Source organism: Anoplopoma fimbria, chromosome 11, assembly GCF_027596085.1.
Source record: "Anoplopoma fimbria isolate UVic2021 breed Golden Eagle Sablefish chromosome 11, Afim_UVic_2022, whole genome shotgun sequence".
NCBI classification, from domain to species: Eukaryota; Metazoa; Chordata; class Actinopteri; order Perciformes; family Anoplopomatidae; genus Anoplopoma; species Anoplopoma fimbria.
The window spans coordinates 10039887-10063150 of NC_072459.1; the positions used below are offsets into that span (position 1 = coordinate 10039887).

At 40.0% G+C, this 23264-nt stretch overlaps 1 protein-coding gene across 4 annotated transcripts in view; it reads left to right on the forward strand.

Moving 5' to 3' along the window:
* prkcab (protein kinase C, alpha, b) overlaps positions 1 to 23264 on the forward strand; it is a 106121-nt gene that overhangs the window by 21222 nt on the left and 61635 nt on the right. For all 4 annotated transcript variants that reach the window (XM_054606935.1, XM_054606934.1, XM_054606937.1 and 1 more), the window contains exon 3: positions 20239 to 20321. In XM_054606935.1, coding sequence (XP_054462910.1) covers positions 20239 to 20321 — 83 coding nt within the window. The remainder of the gene's footprint in view (positions 1 to 20238; positions 20322 to 23264) is intronic.

Genomic DNA, 23264 nt, shown 5'->3' on the forward strand with positions numbered 1-23264 from the left:
GCTTGCATAACACAATGTCATCTGGTGACATTAAAAAAGGGGGTCTTTTTTCGAGGCTCGGCAGCATTGCTCATAGCTGAGAGTGGGTAGCTAATTGTCAGGGAGCTGCCTGTGTGTTTTTGCTGAGACACAATGCTGAGTAATAAAGATGACACATGCTGTTCCCTCATAATCTCGGTTTTAACAAACAAAGGCAAAGGAGCAGTTGGAGAGGGCGCAGAGGGAGGACATGTGAGAGGAGAGAGAACGATGAAGATACTGGATCCTCAAAAAAAAGAAAGAATATGTGTGCATTTGTTTGTGCTGTTTGCATAAACAACAATAGAGAGCGGTGGAAGCAGTCACAGAACTGTGATTTAATCTGTGTGGTGACAGAAGAGATGTAACAACCAGTTTAGTGTTACCACAAACAGGCTGATCACTTTCTACCAAACTGTTGGAGCATCTGTTACAAAACAACCTCCTAGTTTAGTGTCAGTGTGTTTTTGTATCGTCTTCTGGATAGTTTGGTTTATGCTTATGCATTACAATCTGCTTTTGCATTCGTCTTGGATTATCTAACCCATGAAAAGACAGAGACAGTGTGAGCTGATATTGGAAAGCATTTTTTAAGCTATGCGTTATCTCAGCAGCTCAACATATCCTCATACAAGGGTTCGTATAATATCTGACCAAAAAATGACTCCAAATGTTTCGTGTTTTCCCACGAAAGTCCAGCAGCACGTGTCGATTTCCGCTCGTTACGTGTTGCATGCAGCCTTTTTCAGAATAAAATTCTGTCTTCACAGAAAACAACTTAGTCACATTTAGGCAACCAAACTATCTTTAGGAAAGGTTAGGTTTAGGAAAGGATTGTTGTTTGGATTAGAATAACTACGGAAGAGGCGTAATTTAAGTATGCAACAAAATAGTCAACATTGACTGATGATTTCACATGGGACACAAACAACGGTCTCCTGGGTGAAAGTCCATTGTTTTTCTTTCGGGTTTTTTGCCCTCTCTTTACTTCCAGGATCACGATTGTGTGGATTACATACATATTGATTTGGTAGGTATAGCTACGAATGCTGTATTAATAGAGCTTGTAGTCCTTTATGGAGTGAAAGATGGCAGCATGGTGAACTTTTTATGCATAATAAGTTGTGCACCAATGATTTATATCAAAGATAGCATCAGTATAGAAGACTTTCCTGCGTCTGACTTTCAACCCAATTAGTGGTAAATTCCTCTTACATACCTTTCTCTGTTGCCATGAAAACATATAATAGGTTTAGTGTTTCTTAGTTCCTGTCTAAAACTCAAGGTGAATGGATCAGTGACGTATGATGATGTAAGTGTGTATTTGTGAGTGCAAACGCTCAGCTGTCTATTCCGGATGGAAAGAGTCTCCCTGAGGGAACTCAGAGCAGCAGTGCTCACCTTTACGCTACGAGTCTCACCGCTCCAGCTGTGCTTAACGAATTCTAAGTGATTACACCCACAGCTATTTTGGGAATAGTTTAATTCAGAGCTATCAGTCTTGACCCACATAAGGTGAGCACAATGTGTACTTGGGAGGATTTCGAGCTTGGAGGTGTGTGTCTTAGCGCGCCTGAGTGAGAGTGACGTGTCCTCAGGTATGATGCAAGAGCAAAGGAAAAAGAAAAACTAAGATGGGAGTCTGGTTTTCATTTAGGGCTCCACTCCAAGATCATATATACACATCGTTTGTGTTGTAAATCCCAGGGAAGTTCATACTGGGATGAAAATCATTAATCATAATACAATGTCATCCCAACTATTTCTCAATGCCGAGCGGAATTTATTTTTAGCAAGAACCATTGTGTATTTATTATATTTTCATCACTAATTGGTGACAAGCCAAAAATCATAAGAATTTCTGTAATCAAACCACTGCAGTAATCAAAATGAGCATATCATTATTGTCACTGTTCTCATTGTCTTTTAGGGCTGCAACTAACGATTATGTTCATATAACAATCAATATTAATAATCCTTCAATCCGTTTTTTTATATCATACTTTAGTTATTGTTGTTTTAACGTTTTTTACTTATTTATTATTCTTTACTGTGTGATTACAGTAAACACACAGTAAGTGATTACTTATTGAGTATGCCTGTGTTGAGCTTGTTTTTTTACTTATGTCTCATGTGTTGATATGTTGCACTATCCACTCTGCTGTTGAAATCCTGCAAATTTCCCCGCTGCAGGACTAAAAAAGTATTATCTTATCTTCAGTTTTTTTCTAAATTCATCAATTCCATCAATCTATTTGTCAATTAAATGTAAAAAAGAATTGGTGAAAAATGCTGGAAAATAATTTCAGACAGTCCTAAAGGTTCAAAGAGATTCAGTTTTCAGTTTACTATCAGATATAAGAAAAGCTGAGAATCTGCTCCTGTGAGAAGTGATACAGTGATCTTTATTTTCCTGTTTTAGTTATTTAAAGTCACGGACGATAAAGGTGTCAGCTAAAAGCCTAAATTGAACTGTAGAAACTTAAGTGATAAGCTGCGAATAAAAAGCAGGGAGTGTGAGGATGAGATGGACCTATGGGACTTTCCCGGCCTCACAGTCATATTTTAGCTATTTCTGTGCAAGGACAAAGACGCAGGGAGACAGGGAGAGCGAGCGAGAGGCAGAGGGTTAGGAAATGTGTGTGTGCCAGTTTTCTGAAGCGTGTGTTCCTCCTTCCTGCTCCTGTTGTGCGGTGTGTGTGTGTTGTTCAGTTTGAGGGTCACCCAGTAAAAGACTGCGGCGAGGCTCTTAGTCATCCTCACACCTTGCTCCCTTTTTTTTTTACCTGACTGTCCATCTGTCAGTGTATTTACCACCAGAAACAGATTCCCTGCAGTAAACAAATTAAAATATGCAAATTTGTTCTTATACAAAAGGTTATAGTAAAGACTGAGCAGGTAGTGTTTGGAAATGTTAATGAGTGTAGTATGCTGAAGTTTGAAATGGTCTTAGCCAAGCTGCAAAAAAGAAGAAATCGTAAAACCTTAGTTTAATGCCTTTTATGATGATTTTTTATTGTTGTGACAGAACTCACATTTATCAGTTTGGACGATCTAAAGGGAAAACACATATACAAGCAAAATGTCTTTCCAGCTGTCGTGTCCATTTGAAGCAATGAGCTGGTTTAATGTAAATCTTTAAGTAAAATACATTTAAATAAGTCATTTAAAGGTAGCTTAACCAGTTATTCTTTTCTCTCTGTTATGATATAACATGTAGCTAGTCTTATTTATGAGTCAGAGCAAGCTCAATTATTAAGATGTTAGAGTTTTAAAATTGATTTTCCAATTCCAGGAAACAGGAAAAAGTGGGTAAATTAACTTTAGCTAAGACTAGCTCTCTAGCTAGCTTTAATTAGCTATTTTATCATGCTCGTTTTCTTCTTCAAAAACTAACACATTTATTTGTTGTAGCCTTATATTTTTCTATTTGAGGTAAGATGTTAAATTCAATTTTGACCCTAATATTTAATTACTGTTTTGACTTTGTAGGGTAGTGAAGTAGGCTATGCTTTAACGGGTATATTTCATTTATCTTGTCCCTTGTAGTTTTTAAAGATTAGTTATAATTGGTATGATTACATCTACTGTATAGTACTTTCATATCTATGGGAAAGTAAGCATACATTACATTACATTACATTACAGTCATTTAGCAGACGCTTTTATCCAAAGCGACTTACAATCAGTAGTATATTACATATCATTCACCCATTCACACACTGATGACAGGCTACCATGCAAGGTGCCACCATCAGACTCTAACTAACATTCATGCAACATCCAGTCCACACCGATGGCAAGCCTTCGGGAGCAACTTGGGGTTAAGTATCTTGCCCAAGCATGTTTTTTTAATATCCGTGCATAAAAACAAAGCGTTGACGTCATCGTAAACTGCAAGCTGATGATGTTCTGTGATAAAGACTTTCTGCTGTTAATATTTCCAGAAAAGCCTCAAGGCAGACATTAAAGGAAAATAAACATAGCAACAACAGTGAAGTACTCTCTTACTTCATTACATCCAATAGTTATGTGTGATATTTTGGATGCCTGTATTTCTGGCTGTTAATGTGCTTGAATGTGCGATATATATTGCAGACACAGCTACTTTACTAATCAGGAAACATCAATGCACATACATACCTCTTTATTGTTGGTTTCTCTTGCGTTCATGCATACACACTTACCGGCTCTCCGTCTGCGGTCTCACCTTGTGCTCTCTTGTGGAAGAAGAGATGAGGGAGGACAGGAGACGGAGGCCGTCAGGGCCGAGTTTCTAATTGAAGGTGTCACGGTTGTGTCTCCTCCTCGTCTTTCCCAGCCTCCCTGGCAAATATAGCAACATGCACCACAGGGGAGAATCGGGGCTTCGCTACCAATGTTTTTTTTGGCATCTTGTATGGTAGAATGGAAAGAATTTTATCTTTTGATCTGTGTTTATCGTCTCCGGGGTCCCACGGATGAAATAACAAGAGAGAGTATTTATTAGATTCTGTGCTTATTGTTGTTTGTGTGTCGGAGTTGGCAACTTCTCTCTCTTTAACTTCCATCTTTTATTTCATGAAAATGAGTTTCTCCCTCAATGATTCTACAAATATAGAAAGAGAAAAGGGAGTGAAAGCCAAAGTAAAACTTATTTAGACTAAAAAAGTCATCAATTACACGCACAGCTTAAAAACTAAATGAATCGAACCATTATTAAAACTGTTATCATCGCTGTCCTCAAGTATAAGACGCTTGTGTGTGTGTGTGGTTTTTTTAGGGGGTTGCATCTTTCTGTGTTGTTTTAATATTTAACAGCCGGCACTTTAACAATAGATCCTGAGGATTTTAATTACTTTATGAAAACAGAAATATAGCAAACAAAACATAAACGCATTGACATAACTTTAGCGAATGCACATCTAAATGGCCTCATTACACATTTCTTTCCTCCTTTAACATATTTTATTACTCTAACTATCTCTCCATCACTATCTATGACTAGGAAATACAAACATGAGGCATTTACAAAATGGTGAAGGGACTCCTTGACAAATCTCACTGCTAGTTCAGTATTCAAGCCAGAGGGAGGAAATGCTAATGCTGAAGAAGGAGTGCTCAGTTTATGTGTGTCCTTACGGATCATGAGGGCTGTTGCTGGCATGCCTGCTAAAAAGTTGAAAGAGAGGATGAAGATCAGTTTACTGCTTGTTGACCTTTGATCAGTCCACGTTTACCTTCATTTTACCTATCTATTCATTGACCAATGCATTCTCTTTCTGCATGCAAAACATTATCTAAATACAAGATCGATTATTTTTGCAGGACAGCAACCAAGGTTACGTACAAATAAATATATAATCAATTTGAATTTCTCATCATTCTACAACACAAGGTTGCACAACAATACAATAGTCTCTCTCTGCTGCCAAGGAAAACAAAACAAAACCATTTTTATGGTGGTGTACGGATGATGAGTTGCTGATATTTTAGAATTAACAGATTCTGCAGCTGGTGCTGGGGCAGAACATATCTCTCTGCAGAGCAGGAATAGTAAGCCATACATCAACCACACCCCGCATGGTAACACACAGCAGGACTGCTCACACCAACTCACACACACCACACACGGACACACAGTTCTATATACTGAACACTGTACAGCCTGGTTCCATCCAGCAGATGTAACAAAAGCACATTATCACTGCGACACCCGTGCAGGCTCTGTAATGCCAACTGAATGTCAGACAGACACGGTAGCCTTGACAAGTCGGTTCAGACTGTGTCAACAGCTCTTTGATCCCGGCCAGCTGCAAGGACAGAGCAGATTTCACACAACGGTGGGGCAGTGGAAGCTGTTGAGTGAAAAATTAGGCCTCCTTCTGTAAGAGGAGCTCTTCACATGGAGCCAGAGAGGTGCTGATAAGAAACACAGTGGCAGAGAGAGAGGAGGGAGAGTGGTGGGCGTAATTGTATCTGAAAGTGAGGTTAACCACATACAAATTCAATGGGCTATATCGTCCCTCTGTAGAGAGCAGTTCAAAATGAAGAGAATGGTGCGAGGCCCAAAAAACAATACAAGCTCTTTTGTCGCTTTTTTTCACCACACGGTCCAAATTGAAACAACAGCTTTGGATGGACAGGCATTAAGTTTTGTACAGACATTAATGGATGAACCCTGTTGACCCTCCTCTAGCAACATCAGCAGGTTAACGTTTTCACTTATCCAGTGAAATATCTCTACAAGTTGGATGCAATTAAACTGGGTACAGAAATGTATGTCTCCCTCAAGACTAATTGTAATAACGTCAGTGCCCCAATTCATCAGGTCGAAACCTAAAGCTGTCCAACAGTTTGGTTAAGTAATCACCCAAAAAACTAAACTAAACTAAAGCCCACAAACCCAACGTGTACTTTCATGCTAATTAGCAAATGTTAGCATGCTAACATGCTGAACAAGGCAGTAAACACATTAAGACTCTTATGCCTAGATTCTTCTTCTGTGGAAAAGCTTGTTCAGGACACACAGAGTTTGATTGGGATGAATCACACCTATTAAATAAAACAAATATGAGATAGACTGCCAAGATTTTAAAACTGCAGGTTCAAATCAAAAAGCATTCACTTGCTACGTGCAATCCGAGTATAAATCGGCATGCATCTTCTATTGTTGCAATGTTTTTTAAAGCCACCTTTGCAAAAATCCCTTAAATATGAATTTAATTATTTGACTTTTTGCCAAATAATATATATATTTTTTTGCTGTCAAGCTTTTATTTGTTCAATTGCTCCTAAAATATCAAGTTCATTGTGAATGTTATGTTCAAAGATGCACTCCTGAAACACCATGACCAAATTAATATATATACATTTTATTTAGCTGCTAGTGTTCATCAGAAAAGTGCAGACTGAAATCAGAATTTATGAGCTTCTACTAAATGTGGATATATATGTGGATATATGTATCAAATCATGCATTCAACCTATGTGACAGGATAAAAGGGGATGCAGCTCACAGGCCTTCTTGGTCATATTTCTTCCACAGTAGAAGATGGCTGTAGGTTTAAATGGCAGCCTCATGCATTTCCAGTTCACCTGACATATAGTCCTGTCGGCACAGTAAAAGGTCATGAGTTATTTAGTGCACCACAGACCAAAGAGAGTGTTGTTACAGTAGCAGGTATAGCTTGCTCTATCTCCTTCTGATCTCATCTATGAGCGACCCCTTTCACATTGTCAGGTTGTTATTTGATACATTGGTATAATACAGATTATTGCAGCTCTAATGAGCTTAGAATTGCAGGGGATCTATTATAGCGAACATAATATTCATGACTATGTTATCACTTGTGAGTTATCGTCTGAAACTGAGAATCATTGTGTTTTTATTGGCCTAGAATAAGCCTTTCATATCTACATACAGAGCCGCTCCTCTTCAGTGAGTCCTCTATGTTGCACCGCCATGTTTCTACAGTAGCCCAGAACGGACAAACCAAACACTGGCTCTAGATCGTCACCTTTTTTAAGTTACCTAAAGGCCACCATAGTTCTCCAACACACTTGTGAAATTGCGGTAACACGAGCTGCAAAGTGCTAAACTGTGGTACGGCCAGCTGACGACTGACTTCAGCTGCTCCTGAAGTATGATTATTGTTGTAAGGATGGCATCTGAGGGACAGTTTTTCCACTCGTCGGGTCGTGTTACCCCCAGTCTTGGAAAGAATGGAGAAAGCGTAGAGTTATTCAGTTGGTTGCAACCACAAAGCTAGACGCCATCAAATCCTACTCACTGTTCACCCAGTTATGGGTCAAGTGTGTGTAGCTGTGTAATTCTGTTTGTGCCGACTATTAGTTAAAAAAAACTCTCCTTCTGTGGTTTGAACAGTCTGACCAGCTAGCTGACCCGTCTATCCTTAAAGCTCTTTCACTCTCAGGGGCTGCAGAAGTCAGATAACCTTTGTTGAAACTGAACAGGAAAAGAAGTCAAAGATTAAAAGTAAAAAAAAAAAAAAAAGAATTAGAAAGCCTGGGGTGTCGTGGGAGGCAGCAGGTGCTAATTGAAACCATCTTGCAGAAAGCACAGAATGCCATTTCGCCACAGCTGCTGCTTTTGGTTTTTTTGGTTTTTTTCCCTGCCTTGTTGAGCTCCAAATGGTACGAGCCATGCACTCACCAGGCTGACTAATCGCTCCACACAGGCTTGGTTGCAGGCGCGTGGATCGACTAGGCCAATTAGCCGGGCACAGAGATGCCTAGTGATGAGAAGAGTCACGCTCCCTTTCTCAGCCGAGTGCCATTAATCAGCAGTAAAAGGGGGCTGAAGCAACACTACAGTTTACGACTGCTTTACTACTCACAATGGCCAGTTTTTCTAGCTCAATCCTCTTGACCTCAATACAGCATGACGGCATTTCTCTGGGGCTCTGCAGCTTTCATGCCACGAAAATACATTTCTGGACGTCTTAAAGAAAGGGGACAGAGAATGAGAGGTTGTGCCAGTGTGTGTTTTCAAGTATGCATTCATGAGGAGGCTGTGTCTCCATGTGTAAGTGTCCATCTGTGAGTTCTCTCCTGGCGTCTGTGCATCCGGATGAGGGAATGTGGACGTGTGTGTATATATGCAGTATGTGCGTGTATACTGTAAATGTGCGTGTATACTGTAAATGCATGTGCGTGTGTGTTTAAGTCGTGGCCTCATGGTGAGAGTTGTCCGTACTGCTCTCGTCTTCTTGGCTGCTGTGCAGTAAACTTGGCCCCAGCTGACTCTGGATCAGCTCATCTGACTCACAATCAGGAAACAACAACTCCAATACAGTTATTTAAAATCAACTTTATTTCCCGTTGCCACCTTTTATAATTTCCTTTTTTTGTTGTTGAATATTTGTCCTTTCCTTTCTTTCCTGTCATCCCTTTCCTCCATATTCCTTTTGTTATGCCTGTTAACACCCAATAAAAAATCAGCAGCGTTTTCTATATCTAACTCCGAGCTACCTGTGTTTATCTACTAATTTACTATTGTTATTCACAATTTACCAAGCAGTGCTTATGTTTGTAAAAGCGTTTTGATGATTCATCTTCAATTAGGTGTTGCGTTCGCTCACCTGACTCCAGGTGGATGTGTAAGTCTCTCCACACAAGAGCAGCAGTATGATTCACTGCTACTACATAAATTCACTGTGAGTCATGCAGCTCGACTAAACTGCTAAAAATGTCAGGTGTAGTTATTAAAGCGGAGGTCTTTGGGCCTTTTAGCTGCGTACGAAATGTATTTGATTCAAGGTACCTGTTTGTACGTCTGACACATCTGATGCGGTCGTCTCTGATCAGCAGAGGATCTTTAATACATTTAGTGAAAACACCACCAACTACTAATATTCATGTTAAGGTTGAGAAAGAAGAATAATGTCTACTTTCCAGCTAAAGGGAGCTCTTGTAAGAGCTAATTTCTATGCACATACACACCAACTATTGAAAAATAACCTGTGAAGTGACCCTTTAAAATGTGCTCTTTCATGCTGGTTGTCAAACAAAAACCTTCTGAAATGTTGCTGGTGCTTGTTTGTTAGGTTCTTCGATCAGTTAGCTTTGTTAACAGAAACTTTGAGGGCCCTTAAATAACATCTGCTCAGTCAGCTGCCATGAGTGTTGAATCCAAAATGAAGACCATTTTTCTTTGAAACATTTTCTAATAAGAGATTTCGGTCTGTGGTGTTTTGTTTCATGGTCTAATGGTTTGTCTCCTTGTGTGGTAAGCCTCTTATCCTCATCAACAAAGTAACAGTCACAGAAGTAGATATCCCCAAAAAACGACACAGTATTGACGGCTACACAGCAGTATCCATCTAAAGTAAGCTACCGTTAGCCATCATAAGCTACCAAGAACTGCTGTAGCAGCAAAACATGTGAGTGTACCGGATTTTATTGCATATAAATTCAACTTTTCATACATATGAAAGACAACATGTTATCTCCTCTTTCAAAGTTACATAATGATGCTTTAATGTAGCAGAGAAACATTTATGACCCAATATCTCCATATCAATATTGCGACAATACTCTAGTATTGATCAATGGTGCTTTGACTTTGAGTATTTAGAATGAGATTTTTGATAAATAATCATCACTAATGTTGATTTAATGACAAAATAATAAAACAGCAAGAATAGTCTGGTGAGTTTAGAAAAGTTACATCCATTTACTGTCATTTAAAACCAGGAAAAGACAACACTCATGCAATATTACAATATCCTAAATCTAAGACAATATTGTATCACATCATGATATTGATATAATATTGATATATTGCCCAGCCCTACTTGCAACGGTGTGAAGTATGTACATCAGAGCTCAGATATACGAAGCTCATCTGTATTCTTCTTTTCTGAGAATAAACGCAAGAAAGGGAGACAGGACTGTAAAATGGTCTCGTTGCTTTGATGTGAAGAAGGTACAAAAAACAGTACAAGGCAGGAAAAAGTGAAAGAGCAAACATCAAAGCTGGCATATTTGAGTAGTAAGTGTACCAAACTGTAGCTACCACGTTGTATCAGTTATCAGCAGCTGCAGTAGGCCTATGTCTGCCTGTAGTGGAGAATAGGACCATGTTGTTTATATCTTATATAACCCCGAAGTGTGTATAGCAATAAGGAATGTGTTTACTCACTGAATAGTAGCACAATAGAACAATTGTGTGTTAATAGAAGCAGATTTTCATATTACATTTTTCTCTAATGCAGAAGTGAGTTTTGATCAAGGTCACCGTTTTCTCTTTGGTCTCTGTATTTGAACAAGAACGGAAAACATGAGAAACACAGAAAAGATGACAAACAAGACCTGTTAGCGAATTTTTTTGAAAAGTGACTAAAATGAGGAAAGACAAGGAGTGTGTTTATTCACGTTTCAAAAATGTCCCGAGACAAACTCAGCCTTGACTTCACTGTTCCCAAACATATTTATCCAGGACATGCAGGGCCGCAGGAGTGGAAGATGCTCTGATGTTGATGAGTGGTATCAGCTTGTCCCCAGGCATCAGATTGGGACTTGGCCGTGACCTATGGCTTCTGCCCGACCGCCTGCTCTCTGCGTAGTGTAGGCTGTGCACAGAGAAGCCACAGTCGTTGTATGTTAGCTAAGGCAACTGACTGTTTTTGAGCACATATATATATATATATATATATATATATATATATATATATATATATATATATATGTATATATATATATATATATATATATATATGCATGCATGTGCACTTGCTATTACGTCCTGCTGATGTCAGTCTATAGTACAGTCTAATTGGTCCTGTGTGCAGCAGTGTTGTCAGCCTGAAAGCCTCTGTATGGACCACAGCTAATGAGACTCATTACATTACTACCACTGTGACACCTGATACACAGACAGAGCAGGCTGTGAGCCAGACCACTGCAGCTGATACATAACTGACTGGACATGTGTGTGTGTGTGTGTGTGTGTGTGTGTGTGTGTGTGTGTGTGTGTGTGTGTGTGTGTGTGTGTGTGTGTGTGTGTGTGTGTGTGTGTGAGTGAGAGATGAGGAGACAAGGGAACCAGATGTAGTGAGTGTACGCTGTCTGTGTACCTGCTGGTGTGTCTGTCTTGTCGGACAGAAATACAGAATAAGTAGTGGATGAATGTGTTTATGTGTGTAAAATGAGTCTATGTATGCATTTATGTGCAAATACATGACATAAATTGTGTGTGCATACTGTATGTGTATGCTTAAGCCTGTGTATTTGTGTGTGTGTCGGGGTCTGTGTTCAGATTCATATTTAATTCATGATGCAGTATCACTATTTCCCCAGTGTGACTCAGATGTTTGGCAGCCAAACACTCCCACCTGTAGCTCGGAATAATTGATCCATTCCCCCTGTGGGCATTTCTTAATACAAACACTATTAGTGCTGCAAAGACGCTGAGCATTTGTGTGAGTACGGGGCTGCGTTTGTGTGTGTGTGTGTGTACCTGATGCATGTAATCATATGAATGTCTAACTGGCATGACCAATTTGTATGCATAATGTATTCCAGGGGTGTTAGGCAGCTAATGACGTGGAAAATAACAACTTATTACGTAAACAAGACTTTGAGTCCGCAGCCAGCCTAGCGACTCTGCAAGTCTGAAGGCACAATAGTGCTTTGAGCTCAAGGCTAACTTCACCATGCTAACATTCTCACAAAATGCAGATGTTTAGCACGTTCACCATCGCAATTTAGCTTGTTAACATGCTAAAACTTGATTATTAGCACCAAACACAAAGTGTATGTGCAGAGGATGATTAGCATGGGTTTAGCTAGTCATGGTTAAAAGTTGCATAATAGTGATACTCAGAGAGGTTGGAAGGAGATATAGGTTTCTAAAACTTTACATTTCTATGTGAAAACCTGTGGAGCTAACATTAGCAGAGAATGTTAGCACATCGTTAACTAGAGTTAGCGCCACTATGATACGCTAAAAAGCGTCTGCTAAATGACTGTAATGTAATGTAAATGTAAAAGTATACACATTATGCTTTTGTTTTTTAATGATTCTCACGGTGAATGAAGACCTTCTCGGCTGCTGTTCCTTATTTTCTTTGTCTCGATCATCAGGTGATGTAGTGGTTCACACTGTGATCTGTAGCTTTAGCTTCTGTCTTTGTCTTTTAACCTGTTTTCACAGTTAAATCAGTTTGACATCCTTGAAATATTCTCCAAACACATTGAAAAATGTAATCAATCAATCAGTGAGTGCAGTTAGTGATAGTGTGGGCTCCATGGTAGCTCTGACAGGGGGGCGGGACTTAGTGAAGGGTCAATTTCACTGCCAAGTATGCACAATTTGGATGTGTGTTACAGTTATTATAGGCACTTCCTGTTACTGTATGAATGGAAAGAGAGAAAAACAAATCACCACTTGCTGAAAAAAAACAAAACAGGCATGCACCCTGGAGACATCATCTCATTTGTCTGTCTGCTATCTAGACATGCATAATCAAACACAGATCTCAGGAGACAAGGAGCCAAGGTGATAACTGCCAGGAGACAGAGGACTAAACAAGCTCTGTGATGCAATCTGGCGAGGCCAAATTCACCTTGAACTCCACTTCAGGTCCTCCCACGCTCTAAACCGATCAGATGTTATGAAGATCAGATTTTTTTCCCCCTCTGTAACTGCACGTGAACACAAAACAGTTTCAGTGAGTTTGTTTTGTCCACTGTGCTGAATCTCCCTTGAGTTGTTTTCTACTCTGCAACCCCAGGCTCCCTTGCAGAAATTGCATTATTCTTTATATATGCACATATTTAAACAATCAAACACATGCATGTTCATACATACATCAGGATATTGTGGTGATGGAGATAATTGTTATACACAAACAGAGTTCAAGGGAAGTTTTGCTAATTTTGTGTGCCCTTAAGAAGACATGAGGAGGAAGATTATGTTCTGCTTCTTTCCGTTCAATCAATATCTCTTCCTATCTGTTCTTGTCTGATTTTTCATTCCCCCATTGTCCTCTCTGCTTCTCTTTCCTTTCTTGAATGTAGTCCATCAGCGCTCTTTGTGTATCCCTTTACTGTTGCTTTCAAGGTCACGTATTCACTGCTAAATCTGTGTTTGTGTCCCCACTGCTTGTCTTTGTCCTCTGTGTGCCTATAGCATGCATAATTCAATGTATGTGCTGAAATTGAGTTTCCAGGCCTTTGTTGTAGCTGCAGCTCTGTTCATTTCCTCCCTCTCAAGGCAAACACTGCCTACTGGTAAACATCATGGGTAAATATCACATGCTTCATCTCCCAAGGGTGGTGGGAAAAGGACAGAGACTTATATTGTGATATACTGAGGCAATTTAGCCGGCTACAGTGTTTTAACTGTGAACCAATACCCAATTACCTGGACAGGGTTTTTCCTGCATGGGGTATTTGAAGGTGACCAGCCTTGCTTTAAACTCTGTGTCGTGTTTTGAAATGAGATGAGTGCATAAGTCAGAGAACAGCTGGGTGCTATGATGCTTTATATCGTCAAACGATATAAAAAATGTCTATTGTTTATAGTTTTTCTCTACTGCTTCTATCATGCAGCAATATTTATGTTATTTGGACGACGTTTTATGTTCCTTTCTTGGGAAATCTAAGCAGAGCGAAGCTGGAGCAAACAGTTGTGACTTTTTTTCATCTTCACCTAAAACGGACTGCGGACTTTGCTTCACAGAAATACGTTAACACAATGTTTAGCTAAGATGAAGGTGAGTCCTAAATTAATTCCTTTTTTCCCTACAATTTTAATTTAACAGAATTGTTATCTTCATTTTGCACTAAAGTTCTAATTAAAATGAAAAAAATACTCACACAAGATTACACAAAAATAGGCTTTACCATGTGGTTATTTCAAATAGACTTAGAATTATATATCAAATTACCAGAAAATAATGCTATATTGTGATAAATATGGTTGTCGTGATATAAAATGGCTAATATTGTGGTAGAAGATTATATATAAATATATATACCAAACAAAATACCAGGACAAATACCAGGAAATATTACATTTTATATAACAAAATATAATATACTACTGTTTCCTCTCTGACTGTCTAAACATTCATCGAGTCACTTCAGACGTGGCCATCGATCTCCCCCAGTCTCAAAAGAGAGCCGGTGGTTATGTGTCATGTGACCCGCGGCTCTGGGAGTCTCAGACCTGTCACTCAGTGCAAAGGCAGCAGTTCAGAGGTCAAACTATTGAAGTCAGAGACCTCTGGAAGAGATATTAAACATGTATGAAGTACTGATACGTTTGCTCTTTCTATTTGCTTTCTTGCTTTGAGTCCAGATTAAATCATGTATGTGGCCGATGGGGTAATCAACATACGATATAGTTTCTCTTTGAAGTCCATCAAAATTTGATGAGGCCTGGACACAGACCCGTGTACCGCTCTCTGATGTATGTAGGAGGCAGTACTTCAATTGGCCCATTGTATGATTATCTCTCATTCAGCACTTACACAGGAAGAGCTTTTCACTCATCATTCACGCTCACATGCACACTTTTCCCTCACATATGTCTTTGTGTTGTATATGTGTTGCGTGTATCAGTGTATTTATAGTGTCCATTGGCCAGGTGTAGAGCTGTGAGGAGGAAATGTCCTCCCTCACGTCTCCGCCACCGTGGGGTTCAGTACACACTGTTCCAGCCCTGGCCAGAATCAAGCCTAAAAATAACCAAGAGAGGAAAAATACACCTCCCTCACCCTCTCCATGCCTCTCCTCTCCTTTCATCCTCTGTCATTTTTCTTGCCTGAAATGACAAACAATTTACAGAAAGACCACAGAGACATAACATGGGGGGAAACGGAGCATTTAACAAAATGAGCAGCCTGGTTGTCTGTCTGTGTTTATGTAATGTGGACGGCAAGAAGAGGGTCACAATGAATAATTTGTGCATAATTTCCAGATGGTGAAGAAGTTGTCATTTTATCTTACGTCATCACACTAATATTTTGGCATTTAAATGTTGTAGCTGCAAAGCATGATATATAATGTTTGAGCAGATTAAAGCATCCCTTCAAAACATCCATGTCTTCTAGTGTTGACAGGACACCAAAATTACCAAATAAACATCAAGGAACAATTGACAATTCAATGCAAGGCAGTGGAGGATGTCAAAAGAAGCCATAAAACCATAGAGTTCAAATATTTCAATATCCAACCAGGACTTAAGATACTAAACTAATTAAAGTAACTGAACTAACAAACAATATAAAGTGCTAATGGCGCCACCGCTGCCGTGGACAAGGTTGGAGGAATGAAGAGTCTTGGTTCATAGGATGGAGCCTCCGTGTGTATTTATTATAGTTTTACCTTCATAAGTATATGCTTAACTCATAACCCCCTGCTACAGTACTTCTGTGCAATATTTTTTTTTGCTTTGTAGTGAACGGTCGGGTCACTTACGATGCCTGCAGCGAATGGAGGTAGAGCACATGTTGACATACATTTCCCGTTTTTTGCACGCCGACAAATCTCATAAATACTGCTCTAAATAAATACTGTACAATATTGGTACTTCCATTTTTAGCAGCAGAGTATTGCAGTACTCTTCTAGTATTGGCACACCCTGCCACACCAATGTCTACATAGGAACCCTAACCCCCTGTGGATTTGTTTCCTCCCTCTCCGCTTATTCATCCGTCACACACTTTCTCCTGTGGATCTGGGATCAAAGCCTCAGGTCTCCTTGTGTTGTGGTTCTCTCTGGGGGCCCGGATCAATTCGGTGTGTCTGGGAGGTATTGAGTCAGTCCGGTGCTGCAGGTGTCCTGCCCTCTCCCTTATCTCCACCGCAAGCTTTTTCATCTTGGCAACAGCACAGCATAATTCCATTAACAGTGGCTCGGCAGATTACCAATTTCCCCAGATTAGCCAGGGCTAAATCCTCACTTTAAAGGATCAGGGGATGAGAGATAGGGATGTTGAAGGAGAGGTGGAGGAATGCCATCACGGTGTGTATAGCAGTGGGAGAACACGCCGCAAGATGCCCACGTATGGAGACAAATATCGTAGAGTGTAATGCACTTCCGGCCGTCCGCACACACACACCCTCACAAGAAAGCATTTGTGTTGTGTAAGCTGCTTTGTAATGCCATGGCCCATTATATCTGTGCTTATGCAATTAGGCTGGTGAAACAAAGCCCACAGTAATTAATCATAATATCCCTGACGATACAGTATGTCACTGTGTCACCTCTGCTCCTGCTGCTTCGCACGGCTCTCTCTGAGATGACTTAGACCATCTGGAAACACTTCTTACTACTGAGGCTCCCTGTCAGATCCTTGTGCCTGAGTCATAAGATTTATTACAGTGGCATTAAAATCAGACATAAATACACTCCAAACACAATTAAGTACTCCTCCAGGTTTCGTATCTGTTTCTTCCTATTTTCGGCACATATCATGAAGAGACTGTGAAGAAACTTATATTTTGGTTGATTCAACACATTGCTGACAGGTGTTAATGTTACGTCCCCTCACAGCTTAACTCCTTATTGGATGGTTATAACGTCCAGTGAGCTCCCAGAGTGCCTCACTGTCTCAGCCACCACATATTGGCTTCTGCTTTCTTAAAACGTGTGTGTGTGTGTGTGTGTGTGTGTGTGTGTGTGTGTGTGTGTGTGTGTGTGTGTGTGTGTGTGTGTGTGTGTATATGTGCATGTGTGTGTATATGTGCATGTGTGTGCATGAAAGTTGACGCCAGGGATTATAGTCACAGAGAAACACTGACTCTGTCTTGTGATAAACTGGGTAAGCCTGCCTGTCACACACACACACACACACACACACACACACACACACACACACACACACACACACACACACACACACACACACACACACACACACACACACAAAGATTCATCTCGTCCACTACACACAGCTTGATGGCCCTTCTTCACCTCTGGACTGAGATCAGTGACAAAGTCAGTCTGCTCAGCTCCACACTGCAGCACCAGCAGACAGTCAAGCTGGTCTGAGATCAGCACTAAACACAGGCGGCGTTGGACGAGTGGGTGTGTGGCTGCTGAGGGTGTGAGGAGTGCTGATGCATGGAGGGAGAGGAACTACGGACGTCACTACACCCGTGATTCACATATTGTAGGAAGGCTGGGGAGGAAAAGAGAAACCATATGGTTGTTTATCCTGCTGATTAAACTGAAGCACAGAAGATGAATATTAAACACAGCAGATTTCATGTGTTTTGCATTGAAATAAATGTTGTTGTTTTTTTTAATTCTGTTGACAGCAGAGTGGGCAGGATGTGGGCACGGAGGATTGAAAGTTTGAATGTGAGGCGAGTCGGAGGTGGATGTGAAGCTGGAATGAATGCTCTGTGGTCAATACCAAAACAATTGTTAGTCTATTTATCAGTGACAGATAGAAAATATGTTTTTTAAAAGGAAATAAAGAGTGATTTCAACACTGCTTTTATTCCCTCTGGCTGTTTTTGCATCTTTTCTGAGTCCTAAGAGGCCCTTTAATGCCTTTTAAGGGTGCTGGCTGGGGTTCTCAGCCTTATGAAATCCAAAGCCAATGCTCTTTACTGGACAAATAAAATGTACTGAGTATTTTCAAATTCTATTGAGAAAATATATAATAAATAATATGATTTTTTCTGAGAAACTTGAGTAAGCATGGGGTTGTTATTATAAAAAGGACGTTGTTATGCATCACTTTATTTGGATATATGATTTTATTATGATATGATTCCATTAAAGTTGATAAATTATTATCCTGAATTATTGCCCAGCCCTCGTCTGACACGTTGGAATACAGCTGAAGCCAATTGATTTTTGTAGCTTAGTTTTTTATGAACTACTTGATCTAAAAACTTGAAGTATTTGTTTAGAAGTACTGTTTAACTTCAAATATTGATGTGTATGATATGTTAAGCATGTTCATCATCTTGGTTTGGCATGTTAGCATGCTAACACTGTCTCTTATCACTAAACAAAAGCTAAAGATGAGGCTGATGGGAATGTCATTGGTTTTGCAAACATTTGGTCGATCAAAGTGTCTGGCATATTGGAGTTGGTGCTACATAATGGTGCTACAAACAAAATATGCCAAAATGATGAGAATTGATCCTGAGGGGACATAAATGTTTACCAAACTTAATAGTGATATTTTACTAAACGCCAAAAATGTCACCTGCTGATGGAGCTAGAGGAAAAGTCAGGGAATAACCAAAGTCAGTACAATCTGTGTCATCTTCAGAGGTGTATAAATATCATGACGATCAACGTAAAAGCTGTTGAGATTTTAAAGCCTGGATCAAATTGGACCGTTATACATTGCCATCCCTAGGGTCAAATCCCGCGCCACGCTGAAAATTCTCCACTACCTGGTTCCTAGGAATTCCCACCGTCTACCTTCACACCTGTGTAAAACATACGTCATCTTTTTTTTGGCGTACCGTGCATTATATAAATGACAAATGGCACAGGTGACAACTTCAGAGCCGGGATAAATCACTCTGGGCTTCTATTTTGCTGAGCTTTTCATCCCCCCTCCTCTCCCTCTCTGCTTCGTTTCCTCTTTATTACTGCGAGAGATTAATTCATACCGTACGCTGCCACTGGCTCAGCGCTACACCAGTGGAAAGAGAATATGCACCTCTGACACACATATACAGGGAGAATTGCTGTAATGAGTATCAGGGTTGGATTAAGATTACGATAATAGAAAGAATCATGATGCTGAAAATACTGATGATGATACCAGTGCTCATATTAGTGAAGATCTATCTATCCATCTAAAATGTATCTAATTATCCAAATACGGTACAGCAATTTGCATGGACAGATGAAACCCCTGCTGTTTCTCGGGCTTCTCAGGAAACAAATTTCCCTTGTTTAACCGATGGCCGTCCGATTGTCTGGCGACTGTGAAGTAGCTGGCAGAGTTAGAGACAAAAACCACACAGATACAATGGTGGGAGAGCACAAAAGTGCACATGAACAAGCAGGCAGCTTGACAATGAGTGAAGCAGACAGATTGTGTGAGAATGAAAAAGAAAGAGCGATTGAGGAATTTCAAACAATGGCAGGAGAAAAAAATAGAGTTGGGTACACAGAGTGAGAGTCGGAGAGGGAGTCAGCCTGTCACTGATGTCCACGCTTTGGCTTTTTCCCTCCAGATCCTTGCCAATGTCCAAATGTCGCTGACGTTGAGAGCAGCGTCAGGTGTCATGACAGCCATGTCACGCTGAGTGACACTTTTGGTAGAGGCGGATCCCAGTGCGGTGGGAGACGATGATGCAATGGGCATCAACCAAACAGGCTGTAAACAGCCGACGGCTTCAGAATGCACAAAATCATATAGTGCCATTTTTTTTTTGTGTGGGTGTGTGTGTGGGAGCGCGCATTCATGTGAGACTGTTTGTCTGTCTGCGTTTGTTTGAGTGTCCATACTGGAGAGGCTTGTCAAACTCTCTTTGAGGTTGATTGGCATTGATTTACATGAACAGTCTCTCTCATACTGCCTTTAGCTTTCTGTTTCTCTCTATCTCTCAATAAATTTGTCAGACAACTCGCACAAAACAACAGATAAAACGAGGATATGATACTTTTTGTCCTGTGTGTTTACATTTTGTCCCCTTAAGAGACACGTTTGGTGGTTGAATGCACTTTATGTGTGCACTGTTGTTGTGTAATAAATCTTAAAACGGTCCTCTCTCTCTTTCTCCCAGTGTGCTGTTTTGTGGTCCACAAACGGTGCCATGAGTTCGTCACCTTCTCCTGTCCTGGAGCCGACAAGGGTCCTGACACAGACGTAAGTTCAACTTGGGACAACTTATAACAATTGTTGGGGGTGTATTTGTTATACAAGAGAGTACGGCATGCATACTCTAGTAAAAGAAAATTTACAGGGTAGGATATGTTTCCAAAAAAGCAGGAATCAATGATATTATAAAGCATTTATCAACAAAATAAAGTTTCAGTTGTAATGATTTTTGTTAAGAAACTAAGTAAAAGAAGTGCAGAGTTTGAATGTCAAGGGTAGCATGGATACTATGCCTCGAAGGTGTTAATTAAGTTCAACAGAAAACTAAAACTCCCTTTACTTTATGTGTAGGTGCACAGCTATGGGGCGAGCTAAATACGCTTCCAATGAAGGTTTAAGGTTTGGTATGAAGGAGACTGGATTCACAAAAGTAGCATAGCTGTCTAGTTAATGACATTGTCCCTCATGACAGTAAGAAACAAAGTCACCGATGAAAGATTAGCATTAAGCTAAACTCAGCTGACTTGCAGATAAAAGATGACCTACTTTGTAACAGAGCTGTCAGAATGGCTGATGAAATAATGTCAGTTTGTCAGTCTTTTGGCCAAACAGTAAACAAGGCATTAGACTGCTACTGCTATGGAACTGTGCCACTGGCGGTTGCTACTAGCAACAGAATGTTCAACTGAAACCAACTGTTAGTGGCGGAATAAGAATTTATGAATATAAACTCCAAATCCAACTGAATGTTACATTAGTAAACATTGGAAAGATAATACCTGTTGTTGGTATCCATACTCATTTTTTAGATGAATGTAATCAACCGTACGTCTCCTCTGATATAAACATAGCCATCTATGGCTCCATCAACAAGCTCAGTAGTCCGACTTATCAAACGTTTTTAATACTTTCCAGTTGTTTTAGATCTTTGGGATGTAATGGGATTTTTCTCCTTTGTTGTTATATCCAGTTTGACTGATAGTGACAGAGACGTACTGTATATTGGTATAATGATCCGTTTGATGAAGTGCAATGGCCAAAGATTTAAATCTAATAAGCAACTGAATACCTCATTATGACTTAATCACTTTTAAGTACATAATGTTGAAATGTAAACACCACAGAATTCATAGCACTGAAATGTTTTACTTTTTCCCCCATCTCTTCTAACCCTACCTACAAGTGACCCCCTTTGAAAACGAGACGGTACATCTCATGGGGTTATTCCTAATCGAGAAGTTTTTATTGAGTTTGGTCGTCCCATCATTCTCTTTAGATTTGAAGTTGGCACAGTCATTGCACTTAAAAGGTCATTTGGTTCCGACCTCTCAGCCATCTTGTCAGACTTAATGAAAGAACATCAGGCTGACCAGTTCAAAGAGCACTTGGAAGACCAGCGTATCAATAATATATTATGAGAGGTATTTTTTGCAATATTGCAATATATCATCTTATTGATTTCTTTTGTATCAGCCTGTATAATTCAACCCTCTATTGCGGTTCATATATCACACGGAGCACTTCTCTGCTTCGTGCTCGGACACATCAGGTGTGATAACATCGTCCCTCGTTAGCCTCCTCTCTTTCCCCCAAAGCTTATCTGATGCTGTCGGGGCAGAGTGTTGGTGTTTTTTATCAGTGATGGAGTCTGACCTCTGTGGTTCACTCTGTTCGAGTGGGAGTGCAGCCCTGCTGTAGCTGCTGAGCCTCAGTCTCCTCTTCCCTCCAGCCAGGAACGGGATCTGTCCTTGGTTAGATAAGAGCGGAGGTCAAGCACAGCAGCAGCAGCAGCATGCTCTGATGTCTGTGTACTTACACGCAACAAGCCAAAAACCCAAATGCACCTACAGATTGTGCATACAAACAGTGGTGGGATGTCACTAGGTACATTTACTCAAGTACTATACCTGAGGTACTTTACTTGAGTATTCCTATTTTATGTTATTCTGTACTTTTTGGTACGATTTTTACATTTGGGAGGCAAATTGACTTTTTATTCCACAACATTTATTTGACAGCTTTAATTATTAATTAAATGCCCAGTGTGTAAGATTTAGTGGCATCTAGTGGTGAGGTTGGAGATTGCAACAAACTAAATCCAGCGTCCGTTCTGGGCTGCTGTAGAAACATGGCGGTGCAAGATGGTGGTCTCCATGGGTAACGACCCGCTCCCTATGTAGATATGAATGTATTTCTAAGCTAACAAGAACACTACGATTCTTAGTTTCAGGTAATTATACACTGATTGAATCATAATTATGAATATTGTATTCCATTTCTGCCAATTCATCTTTTTTAATTACCCTTTTTAAGATTATTTATACAATTTATACAAATAATACATATTGATTATTAACAACTCATACATTCTAATATATTATCTAGGTTAAGTTTCCCACCTGAATATAAAGTAAACACAATCAGCTTTACCAGCTGCAAGTTAAAGTAATGCACACATTACTGCATAATTAATACATTAATAATATACATTATTCTAAAGTATTTGTTGATGCCAATACTTATGTACTTTATATTGAGTTAGAGTTTGAAAGCAAAACATACAGAAAAACAATTAGACACTTCCCGAGCTTTGGCTCCGCCAGACTGAAGACCTGCTAATGAGTTCCCTTTCGCCAATTAAGACGCACACCCACACAGACTTCCTGTCATGTTTACACGAGCAAGAACCATGTAGCTAAGACAATTCATTAACTGCAGTGTTTGTTCAGCACCTCCTCGCTGTGATTCTCAGGTTCTCTCTAATTAAAAGACATCACAAGTCATTGAAATGTTGGGAAAAATAAAAGTCAATGCCGTTTAGTGAGGCTGTTGAAAACCGAGGCGATCGAGAGTGCACTTTTTTTTTTTTAACGCTTTGTTTTCTATCAACTTCCATCAAAGCAGTCGCTCTGCATCGGCGTCTCCTCTTTCTCAAGGCTCATTCGTCTTGTGTCTATCCTCTCGAGACCCATCGCTCATTTTCCCTCCTAA